General features: G+C 46.6%; 1 protein-coding gene across 1 annotated transcript; it reads left to right on the top strand.

Annotated features, from left to right (window-relative positions):
* Positions 1–4,492: 4,492 nt before the first annotated feature.
* Positions 4,493–26,074, top strand: LOC130119812 (neurexophilin-1). Its single transcript, XM_056288407.1, has 3 exons — positions 4,493–4,559; positions 24,922–24,977; positions 25,301–26,074. Exons 1-3 carry the CDS (start codon positions 4,493–4,495, stop codon positions 26,072–26,074), a joined length of 897 nt encoding a protein of 298 aa, XP_056144382.1.
* Positions 26,075–26,421: the final 347 nt, after the last annotated feature.

The following is a 26,421-nucleotide window of genomic DNA, read 5'->3' as shown; positions in this document are numbered from 1 at the left end:
CTGCAGGAAAGACATTCAGGAGGAAGAGGTGCCATCCGAGGAAGATGCATCTGAGTTTGTGCAGAGACACTGACCCTGATGAACATTCAGAGGTAACACGTCCCCCGACACCCAGGTCAGTTGATCCGCCACTGCAAAACCCTCTAGTGAGTGCACACAACTCTCCTGCACACCACACCAGAAGCAGTAGAGCGGTAAGATGCCCTACCAGATACAGAGATTTTGTTATGAACAGTAAACTGAAAGGTCTCACTAGGATCAAACTTTCTTTAAAAAAAAAACAGACTGAAAGAGAGATGTCATGTTTACGGTGTAATGTGTGTTCATTTTAACGTGCTATTTTATTACATTGCATTATTGCATTGTATTTTGTATAGTGTGTATGAGTAAATGCACAAATGAGTTCAAATGAGAAACAACAAGGATTTGATAGAGATTTTTATTGTTAAATACGTCAGGTATGTTACATGTAAACCCAGTGGAATGCATGGACCAGGTCCTGATCTGGAAAAGAGGGATGTGGCGTATTTGAATGAGCACTCGGTGCTCTACTAACTTGGACTGCTGATGAAGCACATTGTGGTTGGATTGCTTATGCCTGTGGATGACACAAACCGTTAGACAGTAAAGACCCGTTAAACTTTCAGCCTCAACTCCGTGTCATTATTGTAAGTATAGCCACCCTCCAGTCAGGGAGAGAGAGAGAGAGAGAGAGAGAGAGAGAGAGAGAGAGAGAGAGAGAGAGAGAGAGAGAGAGAGAGAGAGAGAGAGAGAGAGAGAGAGAGAGAGAGAGAGAGAGAGAGAGAGAGAGAGAGAGAGAGAGAGAGAGAGAGAGAGAGAGAGAGAGAGAGAGGGAGGTAGGGGTGGGGGGACATGGTGACCCATAAAACTGATATTTTTTGTGTGTGTGAAGGACAGGTATGTGTGTGTGTGTGTGTGTGTGTGTGTGTGTGTGTGTGTGTGTGTGTGTGTGTGTGTGTGTGTGTGTGTGTGTGTGTGCGCGTGTGTGTGTGTGTGTGTGCGTGTGTGTGTGTGTGTGTGTGAGGCTGCTAGACTGCTCACATAAAGATTGCTAAAAAATAAATGCCGCTCTAAACATAGCAAGGGCAAAGTGGTGGACTGGATGACTCATCCATTGAGGACAGATAAGTGTACTTCAATTATCGATTCTTCATTCAAAGATAATGTTGTGTCATTGTGCCATGCTCCCCTATCATAAAATAAAAACCCAGTACATATTTTATGAACTCCCCATCGTGGCTTGAACATGATAGCTTAGAGTAAAGTTTTGAACCACACCAGGGAGCAACAAACAGCATACCTAAATTGTGTTTGGAGCCCCGATTAACTCTGTGTGTGTGTGTGTGTGTGTGTGTGTGTGTGTGTGTGTGTGTGTGTGTGTGTGTGTGTGTGTGTGTGTGTGTGTGTGTGTGTGTGTGTGTGTGTGTGTGTGTGTGTGTTTACAGGATCCCTGGGCTCCCATGTTTACATAAAACACTAATCCAATTGTCACTATGCTAAGAGAAGTGTTCTATGTCTGACCCCCGGGGCTTTCACAGGGTCAAAGTCACTTCCTGTTCCAACCAATAGGAAGAACCCATTGGTGGTTGAAAGGGTCTCACAACAGCTCTCAGGTTACACTGGCTGGATTGGGAAGGCAGGCAGAGGAGACATTTGAGGTGGTGTCCATATGCATGGTGGAAATAGGATGGGGTTCTGAGAGGGTCACACAGCCACAATCCCAACACCACCTGCTTCAAAGAGTCCCTGTCCTCCTGCTCCCCCAAGGTGCCCTGCTACCTTCTCCATCGCAGGCCTTCTGTCCCGCCTCACAATGGTGGACAACAGAGGGCGTTGAAAAGACCCTGAAGTCGGACACCCTCACAGAGGTCACCCCTGACCTGCCCAATGACCTGTTTTGTATCTTTATGCACTGAGCATCCCAGCTGGTTGTGGCTCTGCTTTGATCCGCCTGAGCCGGTGTAAGCTGAGAGTGCCATGTTAGGGTCTGCAGGACTCACCCTGATACGATGACTACAACAGACCATATGAACATTGTGACTAGTTTATCTAAAACAAACACTTCAAGAATGTATAGGATGAGTCATGTTTCAAGATGTGCTTTGTCAGGGTTAAAGACAAATGAAAATGAGGGAGAATGGCCAGAGCACATCACTCGCCTGTGGCAGGAGGCTTGGTATGGAGCCACGGACTGCTAATCCCCCTAAGGGAGTTAAAGTGAGCAGATGATAATAATAATAATACACTTTATTTATATGGCACTGTTATTAACAATGTTACAAAGTGCTTTACAAGCTTTACAAAAGAAATAAAACCAGACAAGAACGATGGCGGCACAAATTCACGTTTGCAGCGGCCTCATCCAGTACCGTCCATGCAGTGTCTTTGTCCACATCTGCATATAAGTTTGTCTTCGATTGGCTGGGAGAGCTTCGTCTGCTGCATCCTGTGGGCCCAGGGACCACAGCCCTGCCTGGAGTTGTGCCTGAAGAGACAACACCAGGGGAGGTCTGACAGGATGCAGAAGTGGGACAGGCTAAGCTAGCATTGACTGTGTTTTTGGTGTCATCGTGTGAGTGCAGGGAGGTGTGTTGAAGGTGTCTGGCTGGGAGAGCTGGTGTTGGATCGGCTGAGGGAGCTTGGTCTGCTGCATCCTGTGGGCCCAGGGACCACTGCCCTGCCTGGAGCTGTGCCTGAAGAGGTAACACCAGGGGTGGTCTGGCAGGACACAGAGGTGGGGCAGACTAAGCTATCTGCTAGCCTATGCAGGACGGCAGTCCCGATAACACTGAGGGTGGTCTGGTGGCAGCCTCGCCTAGCCTTGACTATGTTTTTGATGTCATTGTGTGAGTGCAGGGAGGTGTGTTGAAGGTGTCTGGCTGGGAGAGCTGGTGTTGGATTGGGTGAGGGAGCTTGGTCTGCTGCGTGCTGTGGGCCCAGGGACCACGGCCCTGATCGGAGCTGCGCCCGAAGAGGAAACATCGGGGGAAATCTGACAGGACGCAGAAGTGGGGCAGGCTAAGCTAACTGCTAGCTCATGCAGACCGGCAGTAACGACAGTCATCCTGACTGGCGTTTGTTCTCCTGGACAGTGATTTTTTTTTCTTTTAGTTTAGAAGTATGTATTAGTTTTGATATACGTGTTAATTTGGATATATGTGTTACTGTGGATATATGTATTCTTGTAGTTCTTGTAGTTTTTGGATATGTGTTTTTGTCTTTGTGTCGCACTGCTGTGGGCTGGGGGAAATGATGTTCTGTTTTGTTTCATGTGCACAAGTGCATGAAATGAAACAACAAAGTGTTTCTGATTCTGATTTTGACAATTTAAAAATGACAATAAGACCAAAGGACATGAGCACAGAGGAGGTAAAGACAATACATGAATAAAACCAAATAAATAGGAATAGAAATTAAGACAGTAAACATACATAAAAACAAATATCAAATGGTTTTCATGTCTATTTATTTTCACTACTTTTGGTGATGAGTACTCATGGTTGCCGAAGCCGCTGTTAGCTGCCCCTGCAGGACAGACCAGAACAGGAAATCAATTTCAGGACTCCTCAAGGAAATTTCCCATCACTTTTGCTTGGATATACATAGCAGTCCTCCTCCCACTGTATTGTTTGAAAGGGTGCGGACAGCTGCAGTCAAGTGAGACTGAAGAGGTCTCTTAGATGAGTGACGAAACATATCTGCCAATAAACGTTGTGTACAGATGAAGTGATTCAACCTTTCTGTGATTTGCTTACCTGGATTATTGAGCATGCATCAAGACATGTCAAGTCTATGCTGCTGTCACACAACTGGGACACATGGTTTTCAGTAAGCATCATGGAACCATTTATGAGTGGATCAACGGGCATGTTTGAGGTCAAAGGTTATATAAAAAACTAAATTGGTTTAAGCTGTCACTCAATAGACATGAGAGGGAGTGTGAATGAAGCCCATCGCTGCCTCAGTGAGAAACCCTAAGCTTGCTCGATGGGCACAAAGGGGTGTTTGTTTTCAGTATCAGCAGGAGGTGAAATAGTGTAGAGGGAACGGTGTAGCGGCTGAAAGCCAGCGGAGTGTAAGAATGAGTCATTCGTACCCCCTGTGGTCACTAACACTATTAGACTTCCTAAGACATTTTCATGACCTGTGACCGGATTCACACATAGGGACACACTACTGATCAGAAGCACATGAGGAGACGAGTGTTTAAGAGAGGACCTAGTGTAATGGTGTGTTCCAAAGAGAAGATTCATATGAGGTGAGTAAAGATACAGTGATGAGCTGTATTTCTACCTGCCATTCAGTCAGCACATCGAAACCAGCTGCCAGTCATTCTGCAGGTTATGAAGCTCTCAGCAGAAACTTAAAATGGGAGAAATACTTTTTAAGAAAGTATTGGGGAATAAAAGAACGGAATAAGGCACAAAACACGTCTGAATGGTGTGAGATTGATAAAAGACAACAAGGAAGGATGGCATGGAACCAGCAGAACGGCAAAGCAGACAAGGAAGAGGCAGAGTCTCCATCAAGATCTGGAAGTAATCGGTCCTTTCTGAACAAAAAAAATAGATAAAAATGAAAAGGTTGGGGGGAAAAAGCTGACAAGTCCCAAATGTCTTCTCCCTTGCCCGCTGTGACTTAATTAACCCTCTGTGGCACACTTAACCAGCAGAAACTTTCCATCAGATGTCTCAGCAAAGCCTCGGGGAGAGCTGAGGTTAGTGGGAGACCTGGGTGAATACATGAGAACATCTCACTGGAGCACAGAGGGAAAATATACACAGGAACTGCAACACCAATGCTAAGGGGACATGTTACCAGACCAACAATGAAGCAACATAGCTTGACACTGAAAAGTGCACTTGGCGGCTTGTCAAGCAAAACTGAAAGAGGGAAAAGAACTGCCCTGCTTTCCTTGTTCCGTCAGGAGAGGAAATTAAACGGAAGGAAAAATCAAATCTATCAAGGGCTAATGGAGCATGATTATGTAGACCTCCATCATAGCTTGAGAGGTTCTTTTCCAACAATCCACCCATTTCTCTTTCTCCCCCCAGTGTCCATTTAAATCCTCCCTTCATTCCTACATCTCTATTTCCAGTGCAAGCCGCAGCGATCACGCGTCCTTCTTAATCTCTTCTCTCTCAGCCACTTTCCTTCGATTGGGAAAAGTGGTTAGTGGAGGCCGGGAAGACTGAGAGGGTTGTCTGTTTGGATCTCTGAAGATTTAAGATCAAGACTGGAAAGCACAAGAGAGTTTAGGATTAGGTAGGGAAATGACTATATCTGGTGGTGTCAATTTCAAACCTCATATTACTGCTGTACAATACAGCAAAAACACTCCAGTGCAGGAAGTTGGAGGATTTACCTAAGAATTGAAGTTTGAAATGTCCTAACCAGCCAAAAACAATAAAAACTTCTCTTCCAGTTCATGTATTTTTAACAATTGCATAAACTTTTGAACAAACACTTTCATAGAAAGGTGAATCAGTTCATTTGGACAAAGTGTTTATTGACAGATACGCTTCATCACTCATCACTGTGACTTCTTCAGTTTAAACTGACTGCAGGTATCCCCACCCTTATAAACAATACAGTGGCATAATGACCCAAACCAACAATCAGTTTCTTATGCAAATGAGTGTTCCTCCCTATCAAGGATGTGCACATCCTCATCCTTGAAAGAGTGGCCACTGGCCTGTAGATGGGTGTAGACTGTAGAGTCCTGGTCTGACGTGTTAGCTCTCCTGTGTTGTGCCATCCTCTTGGCCAGCGTCTGTTTGGTTTCCCCAATGCACAAGTCACGGCAATCCTCCTGGCACGTAACAGTGTACACTGTATTGCTGTTTGTGCCGGGGACCCGATCCCTGGGGTGGACCAACTTCTGGCACAGCGTGTTTTGGGGTTTGAAAGCAACTGAGACGTGGTGTTCGGAAAATACGCGTTTCAACTGTGCTGACACTCCCGCCACATACAGAATCCCCACTGGCTAACTCTTAGACAGCTGTTGTCCTTCTCCTGGCTTTGACAAATGCCCCGTTAGGACGACCACACTTAACCAGGGCCTGTTTAATGTGGGATTTCTCCCCTTCCCCAGCTGCTGTGTCGGTGGGGACGTTGTCAGCTTGGTGGCACGGCGTCCTGATGACTGCTAGTTTGTGCTCCAGTGGATGATGAGAGTCAGACATAAACAAACACTTCATTCCTTATTTATGTAACATACACGTGCTGGATGCACTGCCGGAGACATCTGTTCAAGAGGATTTACACAGTCTTGGGGCTGCTCAACGTTTCAGGGTTTTCCTTAAGTTACAATGCCCCCTAGTGTCTTTTGGATGATCAAACTGGCTTGACAGTGAAAAGTATTGGCTTAAAGAAATTTTAAGCCTATATGTAGTTTTTGGTCATCATCAGTAGAACGATAGATCAAATATAAGCATATCAAATATGAATCAAATTAAACATGTATAATGCTTATGGAAATGTTTATCTATAAATTATGTATATATTGTGGTGGACACGTATTGGGGACAGAATTCACCCCAGGAACTAAGGGTCAAGTCAGGGTTGCCCTGGCAGGTTAACGCAGGGTTAAGTTATGGTTGTTCAGCCAGTTTTCTGATTATTCTTGCCGCCTCCGCTCAGTCGAGCTGTGGTTTTGTTGTCTCTCTGATTTACCGTTGATTAAAGAAAGTTGCCTACACGGCTAAAGTGTGAACCTACGGTCTTCTCCGTTCCTTCGGCTCTACAATATATATATAATATATATATATATATATATATATATACGTATATATATATACGTGTATATATATATATATATATATATATATTAGGGTGTGGTGGACAAGGGAGTTGTTCCTTATCTGATGAGAGCGTCTAAGGACAGTATGTTGTGTTGCTGTTAAGCGCACTGAGGTAAATTTGTAATTTGTGATATTGGGCTACACAAATACAATTGATTTGATTTGATTTGATGTGATTTGATTTGATTTAATGCTTATTTTCCAAATGCTTATCTGCATTTGGAAAAAAAGTAAAAATAAAGATATTAAATATCTTACATTTAAATTGAAACAAGCAATTCAATTAAGAAATATATTTAATCTAATAAACTGGGTATGTTACGTTTATAGCCAAGGGACCTCCCACCCCTTTAAACGCCACCACAACCACCACAACCACCACCAATTACAAATGTACGCTAACGCTTCAAGGGGTGCACCTCCCATACTGAACACTAGAGGGAAGCCAATACTCACCTAGAACACCAGCAGGCCGGGTCCCTGACATCTCACCAGTCTGTCAGTTGCCTGCAGCTCCTCATCCAAATTGAATTATACTGTGAAATAGGATTACGTGTCAGGCAATGCAATGATTGAGTAGAATTGTTGGAGTTTGGCAGGAGAGCGGGAATAAAAAGGAAGCACATAAACAGACGCTGCCATTTGTCATGCTGATGTGAAACAACATGAACATGAGCCGGTCCGGGGTGTGAGGAGACTCGTACCTTCACATTTCACTCCGCTCATTTCAAGTGAGTTAAAAATAGCGGAGCTCTTGTCTGGCTGCTCCCCGGGGAGCACACACGCACGGAGTTATGGACCTATAATTATGTGCAGCAGTCAAAGTCAACATTCTCCGTTTTAAAGGCATTTTATTATTGTTGCTGCGCTTCTAAATCGCGGCTTGGGGAGCTGCTCTCTCTTTATAGGCTGTTGGTGCTGCCCGGTAATACCGGTCCTGTTGAGACACGTGGAATTACACAGAGACGCGTTTAGAGTTAAAAAAACCAAAACAAAACAACGACAAATATCAATAAATATCAAGTAGCCCAATGTGATGAGACCGCTGCTATAATTTGTCAGCATTTCTAGCAACGAGGCTTGGAGGCTGCTGTGTCAACACATTATTCCTGTGGTCATGTATCTATATATAAATCATCTACACACGCACACACGCACACACACGCACACACACACACACACACACATATATATATATATATATATATATATATATATATATATATATATATATATATATATATATATATATGTATATATATGACCCTTCCCTACACACACTCTTTTGTCCCAGTCATGTTCGACGGACATCAGCCTCTGACCTTTCATCCCTGACCTTCTACCTCTGCAAGTCAAATGCTGTGGTGTTACTCATGTAGAGCCAATTAACCCCTTTAACCGAGATCAATTAGCCCTTATTAAAAAAAAGTACAATCAGCTAACACCACATGCATTATCAGCAACCACTGAGAGCCCATAATAGTAAAGCGGCTTGATTAAAGTTAAAGAACAGCAACAGAAAACAAAATGATGGACAGACAGACAGGCAGGCAGGCAGACAGACAGGCAGACAGACAGACAGACAGACAGACAGACAGACAGACAGACAGACAGACAGACAGACAGACAGACAGACAGACAGACAGACAGACAGACTGACTGAAGCTTATGCAGGCCTGTGTGTCTAATTAAGTAAAACCAGAGCTGTGAAGAGCCCAGGGACTCTCTCGGAGATAGCTATAGCATTTCAGTCCATTAACCTGCTCTTAATGAACTGTGAGTTAGGCAAGTCTTTATTAATCACTCTCCATTGAGGCGACATTCAGCAGCGCTCTGGGCTCCTGCGCAGTCGATATTCTGCAGCACGCTTCTGTGGCAGAACACGTCCTGACCAGCACTCCTGACCAGCAGTCCTGACCAGCACTCCTGACCAGCAGTCCTGACTAGCAGTCCTGACCATCACTCCTGACCAGCACTCCTGACCAACAACCCTGACCAGCACTCCTGACCAGCACTCCCGACCAGCAGTCCCGACCAGCACTCCTGACCAACAACCCTGACCAGCAGTCCTGACCAGCATTCCCGACCAGCAGTCCTGACCAGCACTCCTGACCAGCAGTCCTGACCAGCACTCCTGACCAGCACTCCTGACCAGCAACCCTGACCAGCAGTCCTGACCAGCAGTCCCGACCAGCACTCCTGACTAGCAGTCCTGACCAGCAGTCCTGACCAGCAGTCCTGACTAACAGTCCTGACCAGCACTCCTGACCAGCACTTCTGACCAACAACCCTGACCAGCAGTCCTGACCAGCATTCCCGACCAGCAGTCCCGACCAGCAGTCCCGACCAGCACTCCTGACCAGCACTCCTGACCAGCAGTCCTGACCAGCAGTCCCGACCAGCACTCCTGACTAGCAGTCCTGACCAGCAGTCCTGACCAGCGGTCCTGAGCAACAGTGTGATCAGTGCTTACACGATGTGACAAGACGTGGCAAAAATCAGTGGCTTTGTCTTTCCCACGGATTCTCGGCATTACACGACACACCTCAAACCAAATGTGAAAGCAGTTTTCAAATGTACAACACAGCAGCCGCGCCAGTGTACTCGCATATTACAACACATTTGAAACACTTTGTGGATAAATATAAATGCTGTGAAAAGACTCCGTACAATGATTCCCATGCAGCCACTGTGTTCTTATGCCATGTAAGGGGATACGCTGCCGTGAGAAGTACTCCGTGAAGTAGTCCGCTGGCCAGTTGGCTGTCCACGTGTGAAGCACGTTGATAAGGATGGGGGGGGGGGGCGGGCGTGAAAGACACGGGGACGAGATGGGGGTGGGGGGGTGGGGGTGAGAAACTGTTTAACCGTCAGCGCAAGTGTGTGAGCTCTTGCCAGTCGGCGCGCACAGAGATGAAGACTACCCAGGATCGCTCTTCATCCCCGAGGATCTGCAGCGACACGAGTGACAAATGACGACCCATCCACTTCATGGACACCCCGCGTCACACTGAACAGGGATTTCATATAGCCCCCCCCCCCCAGGATGATAAAGCTGCATATGCTCGTATTCATCTATGGATTTCTCCTCTTCCACTAATTTGACTCGAACCTGGGATCGGTGAACGGCACCAAGCGGACCGGCGGCTCAGAGGTGCAGCGCGTGAGCCTCTTGGCTTGGACATGGGACCGTGTGAGGGACACGGTACCGGAGGAATAGTGTCTTCTTCCTGAAGGGAAAGCTGTTGTCGGAAATAACTGGGGAGCTTAGGGGTCTCCGCACCACAATGATGCGCACCAAGCACGGCTTCATCCTACTGCTGCTCAACGGAACCGCTTGTTTGGTAAGAGAAGTGTGGAAGTATACCGGCGGTCTCGGGTGGTGCGGAAAGTTGGCTCGGTCGTGTGTGTGTGTGTGTGTGTGTGTGTGTGTGTGTGTGTGTGTGTGTGTGTGTGTGTGTGTGTGTGTGTGTGTGTGTGTGTGTGTGTGTGTGTGTGTGTATGTGTGTGTGTGTGTGTGTGTGTGTGTGTGTGTGTGTGTCCGGGTTGTGTCCTGGGTGATGGAGCGGAGGGCGCAGCGTCCCGCACACGCAGCCCTGCCTCCGGTCTGCGCTGCACCTGTGCGTACCTGCCCGACGCACCGGCGCAGCTGCGGTCGTCCGGTCCCACTTCCAGTTCCCCCGTTTCTACCAAACGAACCTCCGGTGACTGCACACAGCGAAAGACAGACGAGGTGGCCAAACGCATCCTAAATGTAGTGAGCTGTCGCAGCCTTCTACAACACTCGCCAAACCTATAGAGGTTATTTAACGGAAGATGCCATTAAAATAGATCATGTTGAATTGCCGGGTAAACGTCTCTGAACGGGGCGATCGCGTCCTTACGAATCAACAGACGTCGGTGTGTGAGGCTAACGGCTCAGAAATCACTGACGGTGTTTCCAGAACTGACAGAAGACTCCTCACCAGCCCGTCCCTGCTAAACTCACAGAGGCGGCTGCACCTGAACACAACTTGCAGTCCTCATTCTTCTTCTTTCCCTTTTATGGGCGCTGCTGAAAGAGGGGGCGTCGCATTGGTCCAGCTCCCTGCGCCCAGTTGTAATACTGGGTGACCTCGTGGTTAATAAGCTTTATTTTCTTTATGCTGTTTTAATGTGCTGATCTTTAACAGCTGCCGTGGCGCGTGCAAGGCCTGCGGACCCATAGGAGCTCAGATGATGATCTGCCCAGACGTTTCAGAAGAGCTGTGAAGAGAAACCCCTTTCACTGGGTCCCGCGAACAGCGCGGATGAGCTACGGGCCTAATGATTAGTTCTCCTCTCTTCCGCCTTGCATACCAGGGCCGAGTAATGAGAGGTGAAAGGCGCACTCGTGCAGCTTCGCCCCGCGTGCTTGAGAGTGTGACTGTAGCGCGAGCCTCCAGGTCGGCAGCTAATGATGGCCACGCCGGTCGCCATGCTGCGTTGTCTACACACAACGTGCATAGCGCCCCTCATCAAGAGATCATGGGCAATTTATTAGTTGTGTGACGTTGATAAATTATGGAGCAATTATTAAATTATCTAACTTTTTATTACGTGACAAAGCAGTGATTAATCACCGTTTAGCTCTACCCTGCGTTGGAAATTCAATTTAGAGGATTTCCTGTGTGTTAAGCTCGGAAATCCTCAGTCTCATCTGGCAGAAAATGTGTTTAAATGGAAAACGCTGCTTTAATAAGGACCAAAATATCACAAGCTGCTACTTTGGTTGTTGTGAAAGTGATGGATGTCATGTTTCAGACATTAATTACGGGGTTATGAATTATATAAGCCATTCTTCGCTGGGAAAGTTGTGTTTATGCAGAGCAGGTGTAATATGCAGGGCTGCAGCTCGCGCTCACCCCCGCCACTCAGCCAGCAGACGGCATCTGATTGGAAGCAACTCCACATGCACCAGGAGCCGCAGCTCATTCACGACTCCGCGGACCTTCATTTATACGGTATCTAGTAGCAAATTGTAAGAATGAGAGGAAACGGCCTACACTGGACATTTCACAGCTAACTCAAGAAATATTATTTTGATATGTACAACAAAATAAAAATAAAACAGACGTTCCAGCTGTCAGTCACGGAACCTGTGGAACCGAGTCGCTGAGCTCTCTCACGTGCATATGCGCCCCTTAAATCACTCCTTAAATCACTCCTTAAAACACTCCTTAAGGGCGTCCGGGTAGCCTGGCGGTCTATTCCGTTGCCTACCAAAACGGGGATCGCCGGTTCGAATCCCAGTGTTGTTCGAATCCGCCTCCTCTGGTCGGTCGGGGCGCCTGTTCGGGGGTTGGGGGAGGGGGAACAGCTGATTCTCCCACGAGCTACGTCCCCCTGGTAAAACTCCTCACTGTCAGGTGAAAAGAAAAGGCTGGTGACTCGACATGTATCGGAGAAGGCATGTGGTAGTGGCCAGCCCACTCCGGATCGGCAGAGGGGGTGGAGCAGCGATCGGGACGGCTCGGAAGTGTGGGGTAATTGACCGGCCACAATGGGGAGAAAAAAAAGGGGGGGGGACACACACCTTAAAACACACTGCTGTGGATGTACGCTGCACAACTAGTATTTATAACACGGTGTGAGAACTCCACAAGGAACCTGTGTGTGTTGTGTATAGTCTGTGTGTATTGCGTATAGTCTGTGTGTCGTGTACAGCCTGTGTGTGTTGTGTACAGTCTGTGTGTGTTGTGTACAGTCTGTGTGTGTTGTGTAGAGCCTGTGTGTGTTGTGTACAGTCTGTGTGTGTTGTGTAGAGCCTGTGTGTGTTGTGTACAGTCTGTGTGTGTTGTGTACAGCCTGTGTGTGTTGTGTACAGGCTGTGTGTGTTGTGTATAGTCTGTGTGTTGTGTATCGTCTGTGTGTTGTGTACAGGCTGTGTGTGTTGTGTATAGCATATGTGTGTTGTGTACAGCCTGTGTGTGTTGTGTATAGTATGTGTGTGTTGTGCAGAGCTGGCGTGGTGCCAGGGCAGAGAACGGCTTAATGATAAATACTGTGGAAGAGAAAGAGCTAAAGTGCAAAATGAAGGAGTCCTGGTTTAAGACGCGTCGTCAGAGAGCAGCTTCTGTTAACGCCTCTGAATTACAGACGCGTCAGTAATCCAGTGTTACTCCGTGTCTGACAAACACACCCGGGAGAAGGGCTGCGATGTCAGGGTGATCAATGCTGCCGCTGCACGGAGACGGAGCGAAACTCCAACTCCTGATCCAGTGTTAACAGTCTTTTGTCTTTCATTCTATAGAACAACACGTTCAAAATACAACACACACACACACACACACACACCAAACCAGCAGGGAAACAACACACACACACACACACACACACACACACACACACACACACACACACACACACACACACACACACACATAACCAGCACACTCTACACAATCAACGATACAACACAGGTAGACAAAACAGAAAATAGTGAGGTAACCTGTAAGCCTTGGCATGGACCCCCCCACCACCAAAATCAAACAAAATACACACATATAATACACACACACAGTGTGCCCAACATCCAACATTACCCTCCCTCCTCCCCCCGTCACAAAAAAGTACAAATCCCCCAACACACTCGTCTTCTCTCCCGTAGCCATGCAACATGTTAGCAGCTCCTCCAGTATACTCCTCCACATGGTCCTCCACATGGTCCACACCCCAGCTTCCCTCTTTTCATAGTGGGCTACGTGTCAATGGTTAGAGTCCCCATGCCGGCGGGCGGAAAGAAACGGTTGAGGAGCGCTCTCCCCCTTTTTGTGACAACTTCAACGGCAACTAATACATAAATCATTTGCTCTTGAGCAAAGCACCAAACTGCCGCATGCTTGAAAGGAAGGGCTCAGGGGTCGGCGGAGCGAGACCACTTCTTCTGGGCTTCATTGTATTCAAATGCCAAGGCCTTTTCCTGCCTGTCATCACGGCGTTCCTTCTAAGATAGGAATAATTTATCCTGAACCGGGACGCCTCATTAAGAAAGGATTCATAGAAGTGGTTTCATGGAAAATAAATGTAAAACTTTTAAAGAACTCACAGGGTGACCACACCCTGACCAGAGCTACCAGACGTGTTGGTGCGTCTGCAAGGTGGAGTATGCAGTAGGGGGCGGTGTCAGGATGTTGCATGTATGCTCTGTCATACATACTGCATACATACTGCATATATACTGCTCTCAGCCCCTCTCTGTCTCACACCCCACACTACAATACCCTGGAAGTGGAAGAGCAGCACATGCTTCATCCTCTGTGTGGCCATGAGAGGTCAGCCTCATCCTCTGTGTGGCCATGAGAGGTCAGCCTCGTCCTCTTTGTGGCCATGAGTGGTCAGCCTCGTCCTCTGTGTGGCCATGAGCGGTCAGCCTCGTCCTCTGTGTGGCCATGAGCGGTCAGCCTCGTCCTCTGTGTGGCCATGAGCGGTCAGCCTCGTCCTCTGTGTGGCCATGAGTGGTCAGCCTCGTCCTCTGTGTGGCCATGAGCGGTCAGCCTCGTCCTCTGTGTGGCCATGAGCGGCCAGCCTCGTCCTCTGTGTGGCCATGAGCGGTCAGCCTCATCCTCTGTGTGGCCATGAGCGGCCAGCCTCGTCCTATGTGTGGCCATGAGCGGTCAGCCTCGTCCTCTGTGTGGCAATGAGCGGTCAGCCTCTTCCTGTGTGGCCATGAGCAGCCAGCCTCATCCTCTGTGTGGCCATGAGCGGCCGGCCTCGTCCTCTGTGTGGCCATGAGCGGTCAGCCTCATCCTCTGTGTGGCCATGAGCGGTCAGCATGCTTCACACACGCTGCTCTGCAATGTTCCCAAGTGGGTGTATATCCTGGTTGTGACACTGACCGGAGTGCCTTCATCCTTTGTGTGCAGACATCCGTGGGCATGCCAAGGTCTCTGTGAAGTCTGCTGAAGGTGTCTGTGATGTCTGCTGAGAGATGTAAAAATATCTCAGCAGTCACACTAAAGCCTTACACTATATTTTCAAAGTGTCAAGTTTTCAGAAATCAACTTTTTAGACAATTGGCTTCAAGTGGGTTTCCTTGTGCTGTGGGTGAAGGGACTTGCTCAGGCCAGAAAAAACTATTAAAAGCCACAATTTGGAAATGATCTCAGTTGGATTTTTCTCACAGCAGAGATATGAAGAAAACACCAAATATGCAGGGACTCGTATTAACAAGTGTGAATCCAGTATCTTCATGTTGTCAGTTTCTAAACAGCTTTGTCTGTTATGTCTCGTTTGGCTTCATAAGCACAGTTACCTGTCCCCCTTCCTCTCACTTCACCACTGCCCAACAAGAGAAGTCATATATAAAAAACACTTTTACAGTGAAGTTTTGAGAAAGGGCTAAGAGCTCATTGCAGTGGGAGACACGTTTGGGCTGGGCTGTAAAGCAGACAGGGGTGCAGCAGTAGGGCTGTTAAATCTCATGATGATGAACAGCCTTACAGGCATCCGGGGAAACACTATGCATTAGACACAAGCGGAGCGGCTCCGTCTCAGACCTGCAGACTCTGTGCTGGACTCAGAGGCAGCATATGTGCCCGAGGTCAGTTGTAAAAGCAGGGGACCCCTTTCCCCATGTCAGCCCGACGGAAAGTTGTTGATCCATTTTTCTCAGATACCTACCCACCGCGTGCGTTCCTGACCTTGTCCTCGTGAACCCGTCCCCTGCTAGGGATGCGCGCCACCCTGCACCCGCACACACGAACAGGAAACCATCACTGTCCTGCCGCGACACACCGGCGTTGCACGCGGGCGTTTAAAGCAAAACAAAAGCAGTCGCCGGAATATTAATTCTTCTCTTTTTCCAGTCGTCCCTGCTCTTTTTGCATGTGTGTGCCTTTTTTATCCTTTTTGTGATCATTAGTCTCGCTATGGGCACTCTTCACACATGCTGTTCTTCCCTATATCGTCCATCTCGGTCAGTCTCTCTCTCTCTCTCTCTCTCTCTCTCTCTCTCTCTCTCTCTCTCTCTCTCTCTCTCTCTCTCTCTCTCTCTCTCTCTCTCTCTCTCTCGCTCTCTCTCTCGCTCTCTCTCTCTCTCTCTCTCTCTCACACGCACACACACACACACACACACACACACACACACACGCTTGGGGTGTAACTGAGCGGGCGTTATGTCATCAGGATATAACAACACGGAACTGTGAGATGAGCAGCACCGTTTCTAAAAACGGGGGCTCTTTTTTCAAGACGGCAGCTTCCTGCCTCGCGCCGCTCGTTGTGGTCAGTCACGGGCAGCGCGGGAGGACGCCTGACACCACACACTCGTCAGTCTTTGATATATGAACTACACACGTTTCAAAATTCCGAAATAATAATAATAATTAACTATCTACAATGTAAGGATTATTTGTCTGTCTGTCTGTCTGTTTGTCCATCCGTCTGTCCGTCTGTCTGTCTGTTTGTCCGTCCTTCGGTTTTCTCGGCAACCGTCCGTCCATCGGATCGACATCACACTTGGCGCGTGCACCAGTGGGTCTGGACGGTCTCGTGCTTTTTTGCAGCACCGCCCGCCCCTTAAAAGACGGGGTCGTCCTGTATTGTACAAGGGACACGACATGTCCCCTGCTGCAGCGATGCGGGGTGTGATTTGTTCCGTATTGTCCCAGCCCGAGCAGGGCTGAGCAGTCCTCTGCTCTGCCGCCCGGGCTCCTGGACTCCGTGGTGGTTTACCAGAGCAGCTTCCCCGGGGCACGTGGCGCAGGCCTCAAATTGTACACGTATTGTCAAATAATGCGATTTTGTTAGGAAATGAAAGAGAGTACATTGTACACTTATGTTTATTTTTATTCTAGTTTATGTGTTGCTTTTGTTTACCAGTAAAGTGCTGAAACATGTAGCTACGTGTCTGTAGGTCTGCTTACGGCAGGCAGTTGCCAGCCTACTGTATATTTCCTTTTACATGAACCTTTCAAGCCTGGCACATTCCCAGCTAATGCCACATCCATACAATCAGGGACATTATTTAACAAAAAATAAAAGCAACCATTTCCATTGAGGTGTGTGTGTGTGTGTGTGTGGGGCGGGGGGGGGGTCATGGGGCCTGGGTTGGCGGTCGTAGGGGCTGAGATGGGATGGGTTAAGTGTCCCTTATTTTTCTGAGCTAAATGTGGCGGGACGGCCATATTTGTCTCTGTGGCGCTCTATGGTTTGCATGTAGGGTGACTGGATGCCACCAAACCAAATGTGGGACAAATAGTGTGTATGTGTGGGGGAAAGTGGGACACGTATAGACACAGCCTATTCCTTAATTTGTAAGCCATCGGCCTACTACCTGCATTTATTTTATGACGTTCTTTTTGACAGGTCAGTAGGTGGACACCTGATGTGTTGATGAAAAAGACCACTGTGGATGCTCTTAATTCATGTAGCAGCACTAAAGGAGAGGGTGGGTGTGGGTGTGGATGTGGGTGCGGGTGTGGGTGTGGGTGTCTTTAATCTACAGGCAAAACTAAAACAGTATTGTCTGTTTGCCTTGTTGCTACATGTTTTGATGCTGAAAAGCCTGGTGTTCCCATTGGCCTTTCTGAGGTTACATTGTTACATTGTCTTACAAAAGGCACTTGAAAGAAGATATCAATCACATCACTTTAACTTGTCTTTTCTCCACATTTGTTATCGAGGTGATCCAAAAGTAACCAGATTACATTACTTTAATATTGTCGTATTTACAGTCAATTACTAAATACATTTTTTAATAGGTAATTTGTAATTGTAACATAATACATTTATAAAGTATCTCTCCCAACCGTGCACACACACACACACACACACACACACACATGCAAACACACAGAAAGTGCCTCTTGTTTGTGAAATGTGTGTGAGTAGCAGGGTGGGCCTGTCCGAGCCAGAGGGGCACTGGGGTGGCAGGTGCTGCCGTGCATCCTGCTGATGTCATCTGTCTGTCTCCCTCTGATCATGGCTACCCCGTCACCACCGGGCAGTTTGAAGGCAAATGGAAAATCAGTGGATTCCTCCTTAGCTAAAAAACCCGTTAGTTCAAAGGAAAACAGAAATGTACTTTTATTCACGTTGTCTGCGGTTCTGATCCACAGCGGCTCAGGCTCGGGGTCTTCTTGTCTGAGGGACTTCAGGTCACAGGGCTTATGAGAGAACGCTGATGCGACCTTTCCGTTATGGCCTTTTTGAAGCAATTACTTTGCAACTCAGCCATGCGGTAATGGAGAAAAAGACTTCACATGAGGAAATAATTAAAATAGAAAGTTTATGATAGCCATTCTAAAGAAATTGCCTGAAAATACCTTGTTCGTTAACAGCTAACCAAATATAGCTTTTCACCATCGTCTATTGCACCTTAAAAACAAATCCACATCAAATGCTGAGGCAACATCCATGAGGAAGCAAAGCTTTGGGAGCGGCAGTGAGTTATAATGGACAAGCTGTGTGACTTCCTGCCTAGGTGTAAAACAGCTTGAATTATGCACTGCCACGGCATGAGTGACCCATGAGATGGACCTTTCCCCTGACCACCCGCAGTGGAACCTGGAGGAACACCCCCCCCCCCCCGCCAGGCCTTCATCCACCCCTGCTGCATGCCTGACACCACTGTAGGGGCAGACTGAGGGGGGGGGGAGTATACTCCCTGCCATATTGTCAGCCTTGTATAGTGAAGCATAGAGCTGTCCTGAGACAGAACACATCGTCTGCACAAACCAGGGCAATTTACTGTGGCATCCTTCTCTGGGAGACTGCAGGAGAAACCAAGTGCAAGCCGGACAAATCTATCTATCTATCTATCTATCTATCTATCTATCTATCTATCTATCTATCTATCTATCTATCTATCTATCTATCTATCTATCTATCTATCTATCTATCTATCTATCTATCTATCTATCTATCTATCTATCTATCTATCTATCTATCTATCTATCTATCTATCTATCTATCTATCTATCTATCTATCTATCTATCTATCTATATATATATACACACACACACACACACGTGTGTGTGTGTGTGTGTGTGTGTGTGTGTGTGTGTGTGTGTGTGTGTGTGTGTGTGTGTGTGTGTGTTTTAGTGTCTGTTTCAATAGCAAAGGATGGATGATGGAATCTGGTATAGCTTAAGGAAAGTGTGGCATAGCCTAGGGTAAATGAGCGGGTATAACACATGGTAATAGATGTAAAGACACATGACTTTCACATGAAGAAATAACTAAGAACAGGAAAATGCATAGCAGCCATTTTCCAATCGCACAAACTGTAGTTCAACTGCACTGAGAAAATGTAGAATTACCACACAGCTATGAAATGTAAAAACATCTGTACAAAACGATCTTTTACTTTCCCAGAACCTCCTTTTCAGCATACGGGAGCATCCATGTCCTACCCAAAGCATATTAGGGAGGAGACCTGGGACCTTTTTTTTGTCTTTTTTTTCCGTCTTTGTTGTCGTGGGGGGTTCAAGGCTGTTGGCATATGTTAGCAGGAAGTGAGAGAAACCAAAGCCTTCCTGATTCAGCACGCTATATGAGGTTCATGCTGACCCTCGTCAAGGTGTGATGGCGGTTGCTGGTTGCTTACCTGCAGCACGACAGGAGACCAGCGGCTCCGTTTGTCTTCTCATTTCTCCCACAAGCTGCAAACACACCGTTCTGCTTGAATGGACGTCTAGCGTGGGGCTCACCAGTGACGGTTTCTAGTGATTCAGTGTTGGAAATACCCCCCCCCTTTTCAAACCGTGCAGTGCTGAGGACAAGCGAAGGTTCAGGCTAACCTTGAAATGGGGAGTTATTGCATTCATTAGACTGATAGCGAGGATGCCTTCACCGAGCACGGGATTTGCATGAGCAGCTACGTGAGCATGACCTGTGTTTGTAAGATTTGATAGGGTGCGAGAGACAGAGAAGAGTTATAATCTCACTGTAGTCCTTCATAAGAGAGTTTAAACCCGGACCTCCATGAGACAATACTGGAGGCCTCCTCTAAGCTTTCTCACACAAGTGTGAATGCCATGGCACAGACAGAGAGCTTAAGAGAGATGCTTTATTAATCCCAGTGGGGAATCCATCCTCTGTATTTAACCCATCCTATTGTATAGGAGCAGTGGGCGGCTGCAGGCCCCGGGGACCCACTCCACTTCTTTTCTTTCCATTGCCTTGCTCAGGGGCACAGGCAATAGTATTAACCCTAACATGCATGTCTATTTGATGGTGGGAGGAAACCGGAGCATCTGGAGGAAACCCATGCAGACAAGGGGGGAACATGCACACTCCACACAGAAAGGACCTGGGACGGCCTGGGGTTCAAACCCAGGACCTTCTTGCTGTGAGGCACCAGTGCTAAGCACTGGGCCACTGTGCCGCCCCAGAGCTTTAATCAGCTCTGTCCCATCAGCCCCTGCTTGCTCTCTGCTCCCAAGAGGAACTTTCTCCCCAAGAAGTCCTCTGCTGCAGTTCCCCTCACACCGCTGCCTCGTCGATATCTTATAATGTAAAAATGTGATAGCCAATTCAAAGCCAGGCTTCTCCTTCAGCATACGAAATGAGCCGCAGTCCACTGGGACCATGCAACTTAACCTATCCAGAATGGTTTGAAAAAAAAAAAAAAGGAAAGTAAAAATAAATAAATAAATAAATAAATAAAGGGGGTGGGGGAGGAGTAGAGAGAAACAAGCCTTGATATAGATAGTTTGCCCCCCCGCCGTCCCCATCAGAGATCTAAGCTCTGCTGACCCCATGAAATCCTATGTAAAATATTCATTACGAGTCAACGGCTTTTTTTCTTTCTTTTTTTTTTTAAATTACCTTTTTCTATTTCTCTCGTGCTTCATGCTCTTCAGTTCATACTAGCCAGTAGAATAATTAGTTATAAGGGCACAGCCGTTTTTAGACTTTAATCGTGTAACAGACAAGTCTCCTGCAGTGAGCATATTAGATCTGGAAATTGAGAAAGGATGAAGGGGAGAAAAATAGCATAAAGCATTAACGAACACTTAAGAAATCTGAGCTGCCAGAGCCTTTAATAAAAAATTAACGTCCTATTGGAGACCAAGATTTCAACCCAATGGCCAGAGGAAAACTGAGTGCTTACTGAACCCGTCGGCTCCCCAGGACAAGCACATGGTTGCGGGCCCTGCTAGGGGACCATATAGGCAGGGTCTCCTGTGTATACCTGCTACGCAGGTTGCAGTGTGTTTTCAGCGAGCCGCCAAGTGAGACTGAAATGTATAATCCACAGCATAATTCTACTTATGGAACAATAGCCCAATTCTGTGGTTGGTTTACTGGTCTGTCACCAGTGCCTCGATACACTAACACAGCAGTTTGCACTACGGACTTGAGTTAAGCTGCTTGCTGATCTTATTACAACAATATTATGAATCTGTTACCTGGTGAAAGGGGGTTAAAATGGTGTACCTGCCACTTCAGCAGGTTGATTGTTGCCTGTGGAACTGGCAGGCGAGAGAGGATCCCCCCTGCTGGGAAAGAGGCCCAGGCCTGCGCTGTCTAAGACTGCATGACTCACAGGTACCCCAGTGACACCGGTTCCCTCCTCCCCACCAGCCTCCCTGACTCACTCAACACAAATGATGGATGCCAAAATCATCCCAAACCGCCGCCCCCATACAGAAACCTCATTGCCCACCGCCCACTCTTTGCATAGTTGTGGCTGGGTTTTGCAAAGCTTCATGAAGCTAAACAAACTTATTCTAACTCGTTTCTCTCCTGCTGAATACACTGTTGTAAAACCCACAGTTAACAGGGGAAGAATATCCACGTGGTCTTAAACATCACACCCAAAAATGGCGTAAAGTCAAACTTTTCATGTATGCCCCCCAAAATAAGCCATACGTTGCATTTCAGGCATGCTTTCCAACTCTTGTCAGGACAAAATAAAAACAGGAAAAAAATCACTTCTTCAAAATTATGACACAATAAAAAATATGATCTGTGGCAGAGCAAGTATACTTCATGTTGTAAGGACATCTTTTGGGATTGTATTTTAGGAATGACAGAGAGAGGGAATGTCATGTTCAGTATGCTGCAATTACTCAGCATCACACGACGCTGCAGTGTCTCTATATTATTTCAACTTAAATCATACAACTCCTTACCCCCCCCGCCCATCTCCAAGTCCAATTTGTTCTAGACTTTGATAGCCATCAAAAGAGCTGTGTCCGCATAGATTTTATTTTCCAGAAAACAAAGGCAGAGTATGTCATGTAACATTTCTGTTTTTGATAACATTCATTAATATAGCAACATTTGTTATACGATATGAAGCCATTACATGTAATGACCTTAATAACTGCACGCAGGGATGCAAAAATACATGCATACCATAGGGTACATATTCACGACATGTATATTCATATTCACAATATTCATATCCATGTAACAACTGTGAAACACAGTGTGTCATGGCGTCGTCGTGCAGAAACACACAGTTCTGTTGCTGTGTTAAAGTAATAATCTTTACAGCCTTAGCTAATGGTTATTTTTCTCCAGCATTATTAGGCCACTTCTAACATTTTTCTTTGACAATGATGCTGCACACTGAACCTGACATCTCCAGCAGTGCCAGACACTTAAATCTTCTGTTCAACAACAGCACAGTGCCCATTTCATTTCTGCTCTCCCCCGCCCGGCCATTCAGCCTCTCTAATGAAGACAGTGCAGGAAAAAGAGTGATGCCTTGCTGAGTTTATAAGCTGCAACAAAGCATCCTGCAATATGTTTCCATTGTTACACCCTTCCTGTCAGCACCATCTCAGATCAAGAGTGGTGTGAGCAAAATTACCAGGATCTACAAGAAAGGGCCAGTTTTGAAGAAATTAAAAGTGACATATCCCCGACAGCCCTAAAAGGCCTTCTGTAAGGCACCACAGGGATGCTTAAAGCGCCATCCGGGGAGTCAGGCAGGGCTGTCCCCTGCCCGGCAGCCACCAACACTCTGAAGCAGACATATCAAACACAAACCAGTCTGTCACTGGGAACCATGGGGACTATTTGAGTATTTTGTTGTCAGTCATATCGCCTGCCCCCAATTCCCTCATCAGGAGAAAAAAGGAGCGTCTGAAGAAATTAAAATCAATATGTCTACAGCTCATCCAATGTCTTTTAATTCATAATGAATAAGCGAAGGATCTCAGAAACGCTATCACAACTATCTGATTCTGAAGAAAAGGGGCGCTCATCAATGCTTCTGATGGTGTTTGTGTGATTGAGGCTGAGCCTGGTCGTGTGGAGCTGGGGACGTGGTGGGACTGAGGTAACCAGAGAAGGGGACAGCTAGTCTTCATCACTCTCATAGGGATGAAGACACATTAGCCAAGGGATTCCTCTCATTTCAGTCAAATGCCAGCACACAACTGCAACAGCGGGAATCCTCACAGTACATCTGAAATGCGATCCATGCTGTTACGAAAGAAAATACATGTTTTAGTGAGACAGAAAATCAATACAGTTTGAAAAACCTGCATAAAATGGAATAACAATGAGTAAAACTTAATAATCCTGATTAAGCCTGCACAAGGAAACCCAGGCAGTCAAGACAGTGGATGGATCAGAGAAGAGACAGAGAAAGATACATAATATATCCCAGCAAAATCGTTATAATCCCAGGGCACAGCTCCTCTCTTTCCTACACACACACACACACACACACACACACACACACACACACACACACACACACACACACACACACACACACATGCACACACACAAATTCACTAAGTCACTGGCTCACTATTGGATGGCTAATAGCTTATTGCCCATATGCATTACAATATTCACTATAGCCAAAACAAAACCAAAGCTGTGCAGGTCATCTACACTGCTGGATTAAAGGACAGAATAGTGGCCAAAGTTATTATTGGAACAGAGCTGATAGAGGTACCTTTTAATAGATAATTAGTTAGCCATTACTGGATCAATAACTACCTACTTGTATGTTCTCACATTAAAGTTCTCACCACAAATCCACTGCCAAGCTGAGCAGAGCTCTGCTGCATCTTTTCTGCATCTTTTCTGCCAGCCTACCGAGTCATGGTCAAGATTCACAGCTTTGTGTGTTGGCCGATGCAGATTTCTTTTAAATAAAATGTCAAAAGCCTTAATTGGACATAACAGTTTATTCTACTGTTCCCTGTCCCAGTTTCTAACCAGTTGTATGGAGGCTGCAAGAGTTTCCTGTTTCCACACCGCAGGGCTTAAAGCAAACAGAAAGAAAGGAAGAGAAGAAATCTACCCTAAAATGAAATGCAGTTTGATGTAAATTGAGTTTATGTGGGGTGCTGTGTGTCACCCTACTTGATTCTTTGTTGAACGAGTAAATAAATAAATAAAACATTAAAAAATCAAGCAACAGAAAGGCATTACATCTGCTGACATTTACGCAAGGCAGATGTCAGCAGATATTGTTCTGTGGGATTGCAGCATCGGTTGCTTTGGACTTTGAATGTGAGCCAGGTTGTTTTTTTTTAATTTTTTTTATGGGGGCAGGATGTCAGACAACAATAAAACCAACTCACCTGGCCTTGGTCTTGTGGCTTTGAATACAGAAATCAAAGAATTGCAATCACATTTACCATCGTACCATGCTTCAGGGTTAACATTATTGCACAAGGCACCTTTGACATTTTGGTTTAATTCTGGGCTAGTTAAACAAACATTGTGATTATTACATGACTGGCAATAAGAGAGGTGATGCTCTCTCTCCTCCATGTTGTCACTAGGCAACACTTTGTGAAACCGCTGCCTTGACACTGAGCTAGGGGATTGAATTTGAAGATATCGGAGACAGACCCTCTGATGGATGCAGGAATATGTGTCCCAGGGCACGAGCTATGAATCAAGCTTATTTTGACGTAAAATCACAAATATTCTGGGAGCTCATAAATCAACCCCCTGTTCATTGTCAAAGAAACAACTCAAAAAGTTTTTTTTTCTCAGTGACTGAAAAACACTTCAGAATTTTTACATTTTCAAGAAAACGGATCACGCTCACAAATATCGATTAATCTGTCTAAGACTGGGAAAAGCACACTTCATGTGAATTGTGTTTTAGTGTGGATTTCTGTTTAAATCTTCACTTTGGTCCCTCAGGCTTCTCAGGTAGCTGGAGGGAGGCAGATGAGCTCAGGGAATTACAATGGCTCCCAGTAAAACTAGATGTAGAGGAATATTCACACTCTTGGTTGAGGTAAAAAAAAAAGAGAAAATAATAATAATAGCAATACTTGAAAAAGTCCACAGATTCATATATCTATCTATCTTTATATATATAAAACATTTATGGAATGTCACGGTTACTACCTCTAGAGGTATGAACAGTAAATTAAGTATCGATTAAACTATAATTTGTTTTCTGTCCATGATTCTTTCTCCCTTGCAAAATAACTGCTTATTTTCTTTGTCCCCCCCCCCCATTCCCCTCTCTCCAACTCCTTTTACCCTCCACATGCACAAACATTGTCCCTCTCAGCTGGCCCTGGGTCAAGAAGATGACTCCTCAGGCCCCAAGAGCTCCTCAGACGACTCCTCCAAAACAGTGGGTCTTCTCAGCAGCCAGGCCCCGCTGTCCCCTCTGAGCCGCTGGATGCTTCACAGCAAGAGCAGAGCAGCCAACTCCACCTCTCTAGAGCTGCCCTACCGCTCCCCCATCCCTTTCTCCAAGCAGGACTTCTCCAAGCAGGAGTTTTGGGAGATGCTGGGCAGTGACCTTCTCAAGCCTGACGCCTTGAGTTCCCGTGTCAAGCGCCGACCAATCGTGAAAACTGGCAAATTCAAGAAGATGTTTGGTTGGGGAGACTTCTACTCCAACATCAAGACGGTGCGTCTCAACCTGCTGATCACTGGCAAGATCGTGGATCATGGCAATGGCACATTCAGCGTCTACTTTCGCCACAACTCCACGGGCCAGGGCAACATCTCTGTCAGCCTGGTGCCACCGGTGAAGGCAGTCGAGTTTGACCTGGAGCGCCAGAGCGTGGTCTACCCCAAGGACTCCAAGATCTTCAACTGCCGCGTGGACTATGAGAAGGTGGACCGCAGCAAACGCACTTCGCTGTGCAACTATGACCCATCCAAGACCTGCTTCCAGGAGCAGACCCAGAGCCACGTGTCCTGGATCTGCTCCAAGCCCTTTAAGGTCATCTGCATCTATATCTCCTTCTACAGCACAGACTACCGCCTGGTCCAGAAGGTTTGCCCTGACTACAACTACCACAATGAGATGCCCTACCTGCCCTCGGGCTAGGCAACGTATGGAAGGGAAGAGAGGTGGGAGAGGAGAAATTGGGTATGGAAATTATGACAGGTGTTAGGAGGAGACAAGGGCTCTGATTCCTCCCTACTGTGGTAGCAGCAGCAAGACACCCTAAAAACTCTCTCTGTAGCCTGAATATTGTAACTTGTAAAAACATATATGCAAAACAAAAGGTACAGTATGCAGACAAGGAGTCATTTGGAATGCTTGAATGCAGCATCCATTTATTGGACTGGTAGTGAACATCACTTACCACCAATGCACATTGTTACCTCAACACATTTTCCAAATATCACCTTCTCAACAGCTATTTCTCCCTTTTACCATCTCATCTCCAA

Source organism: Lampris incognitus, chromosome 10 (assembly GCF_029633865.1).
Source record: "Lampris incognitus isolate fLamInc1 chromosome 10, fLamInc1.hap2, whole genome shotgun sequence".
Classification (NCBI taxonomy): domain Eukaryota; kingdom Metazoa; phylum Chordata; class Actinopteri; order Lampriformes; family Lampridae; genus Lampris; species Lampris incognitus.
The sequence above is the reverse complement of the archived record's forward strand: the minus strand, read 5'-3'. Positions and strand labels throughout refer to the sequence as shown.

Bases quoted from the DNA above. Each gene is read 5' to 3' on its own strand.
- LOC130119812 (XM_056288407.1), top strand. From the start codon at position 4,493: ATGGCATGGAACCAGCAGAACGGCAAAGCAGACAAGGAAGAGGCAGAG. The intron at 4,560-24,921 runs GTAATCGGTCCT...TTGGTCCCTCAG, and splicing joins GTCTCCATCAAGATCTGGAA to GCTTCTCAGGTAGCTGGAGG. The intron at 24,978-25,300 runs GTAAAACTAGAT...TGTCCCTCTCAG, and splicing joins GGGAATTACAATGGCTCCCA to CTGGCCCTGGGTCAAGAAGA.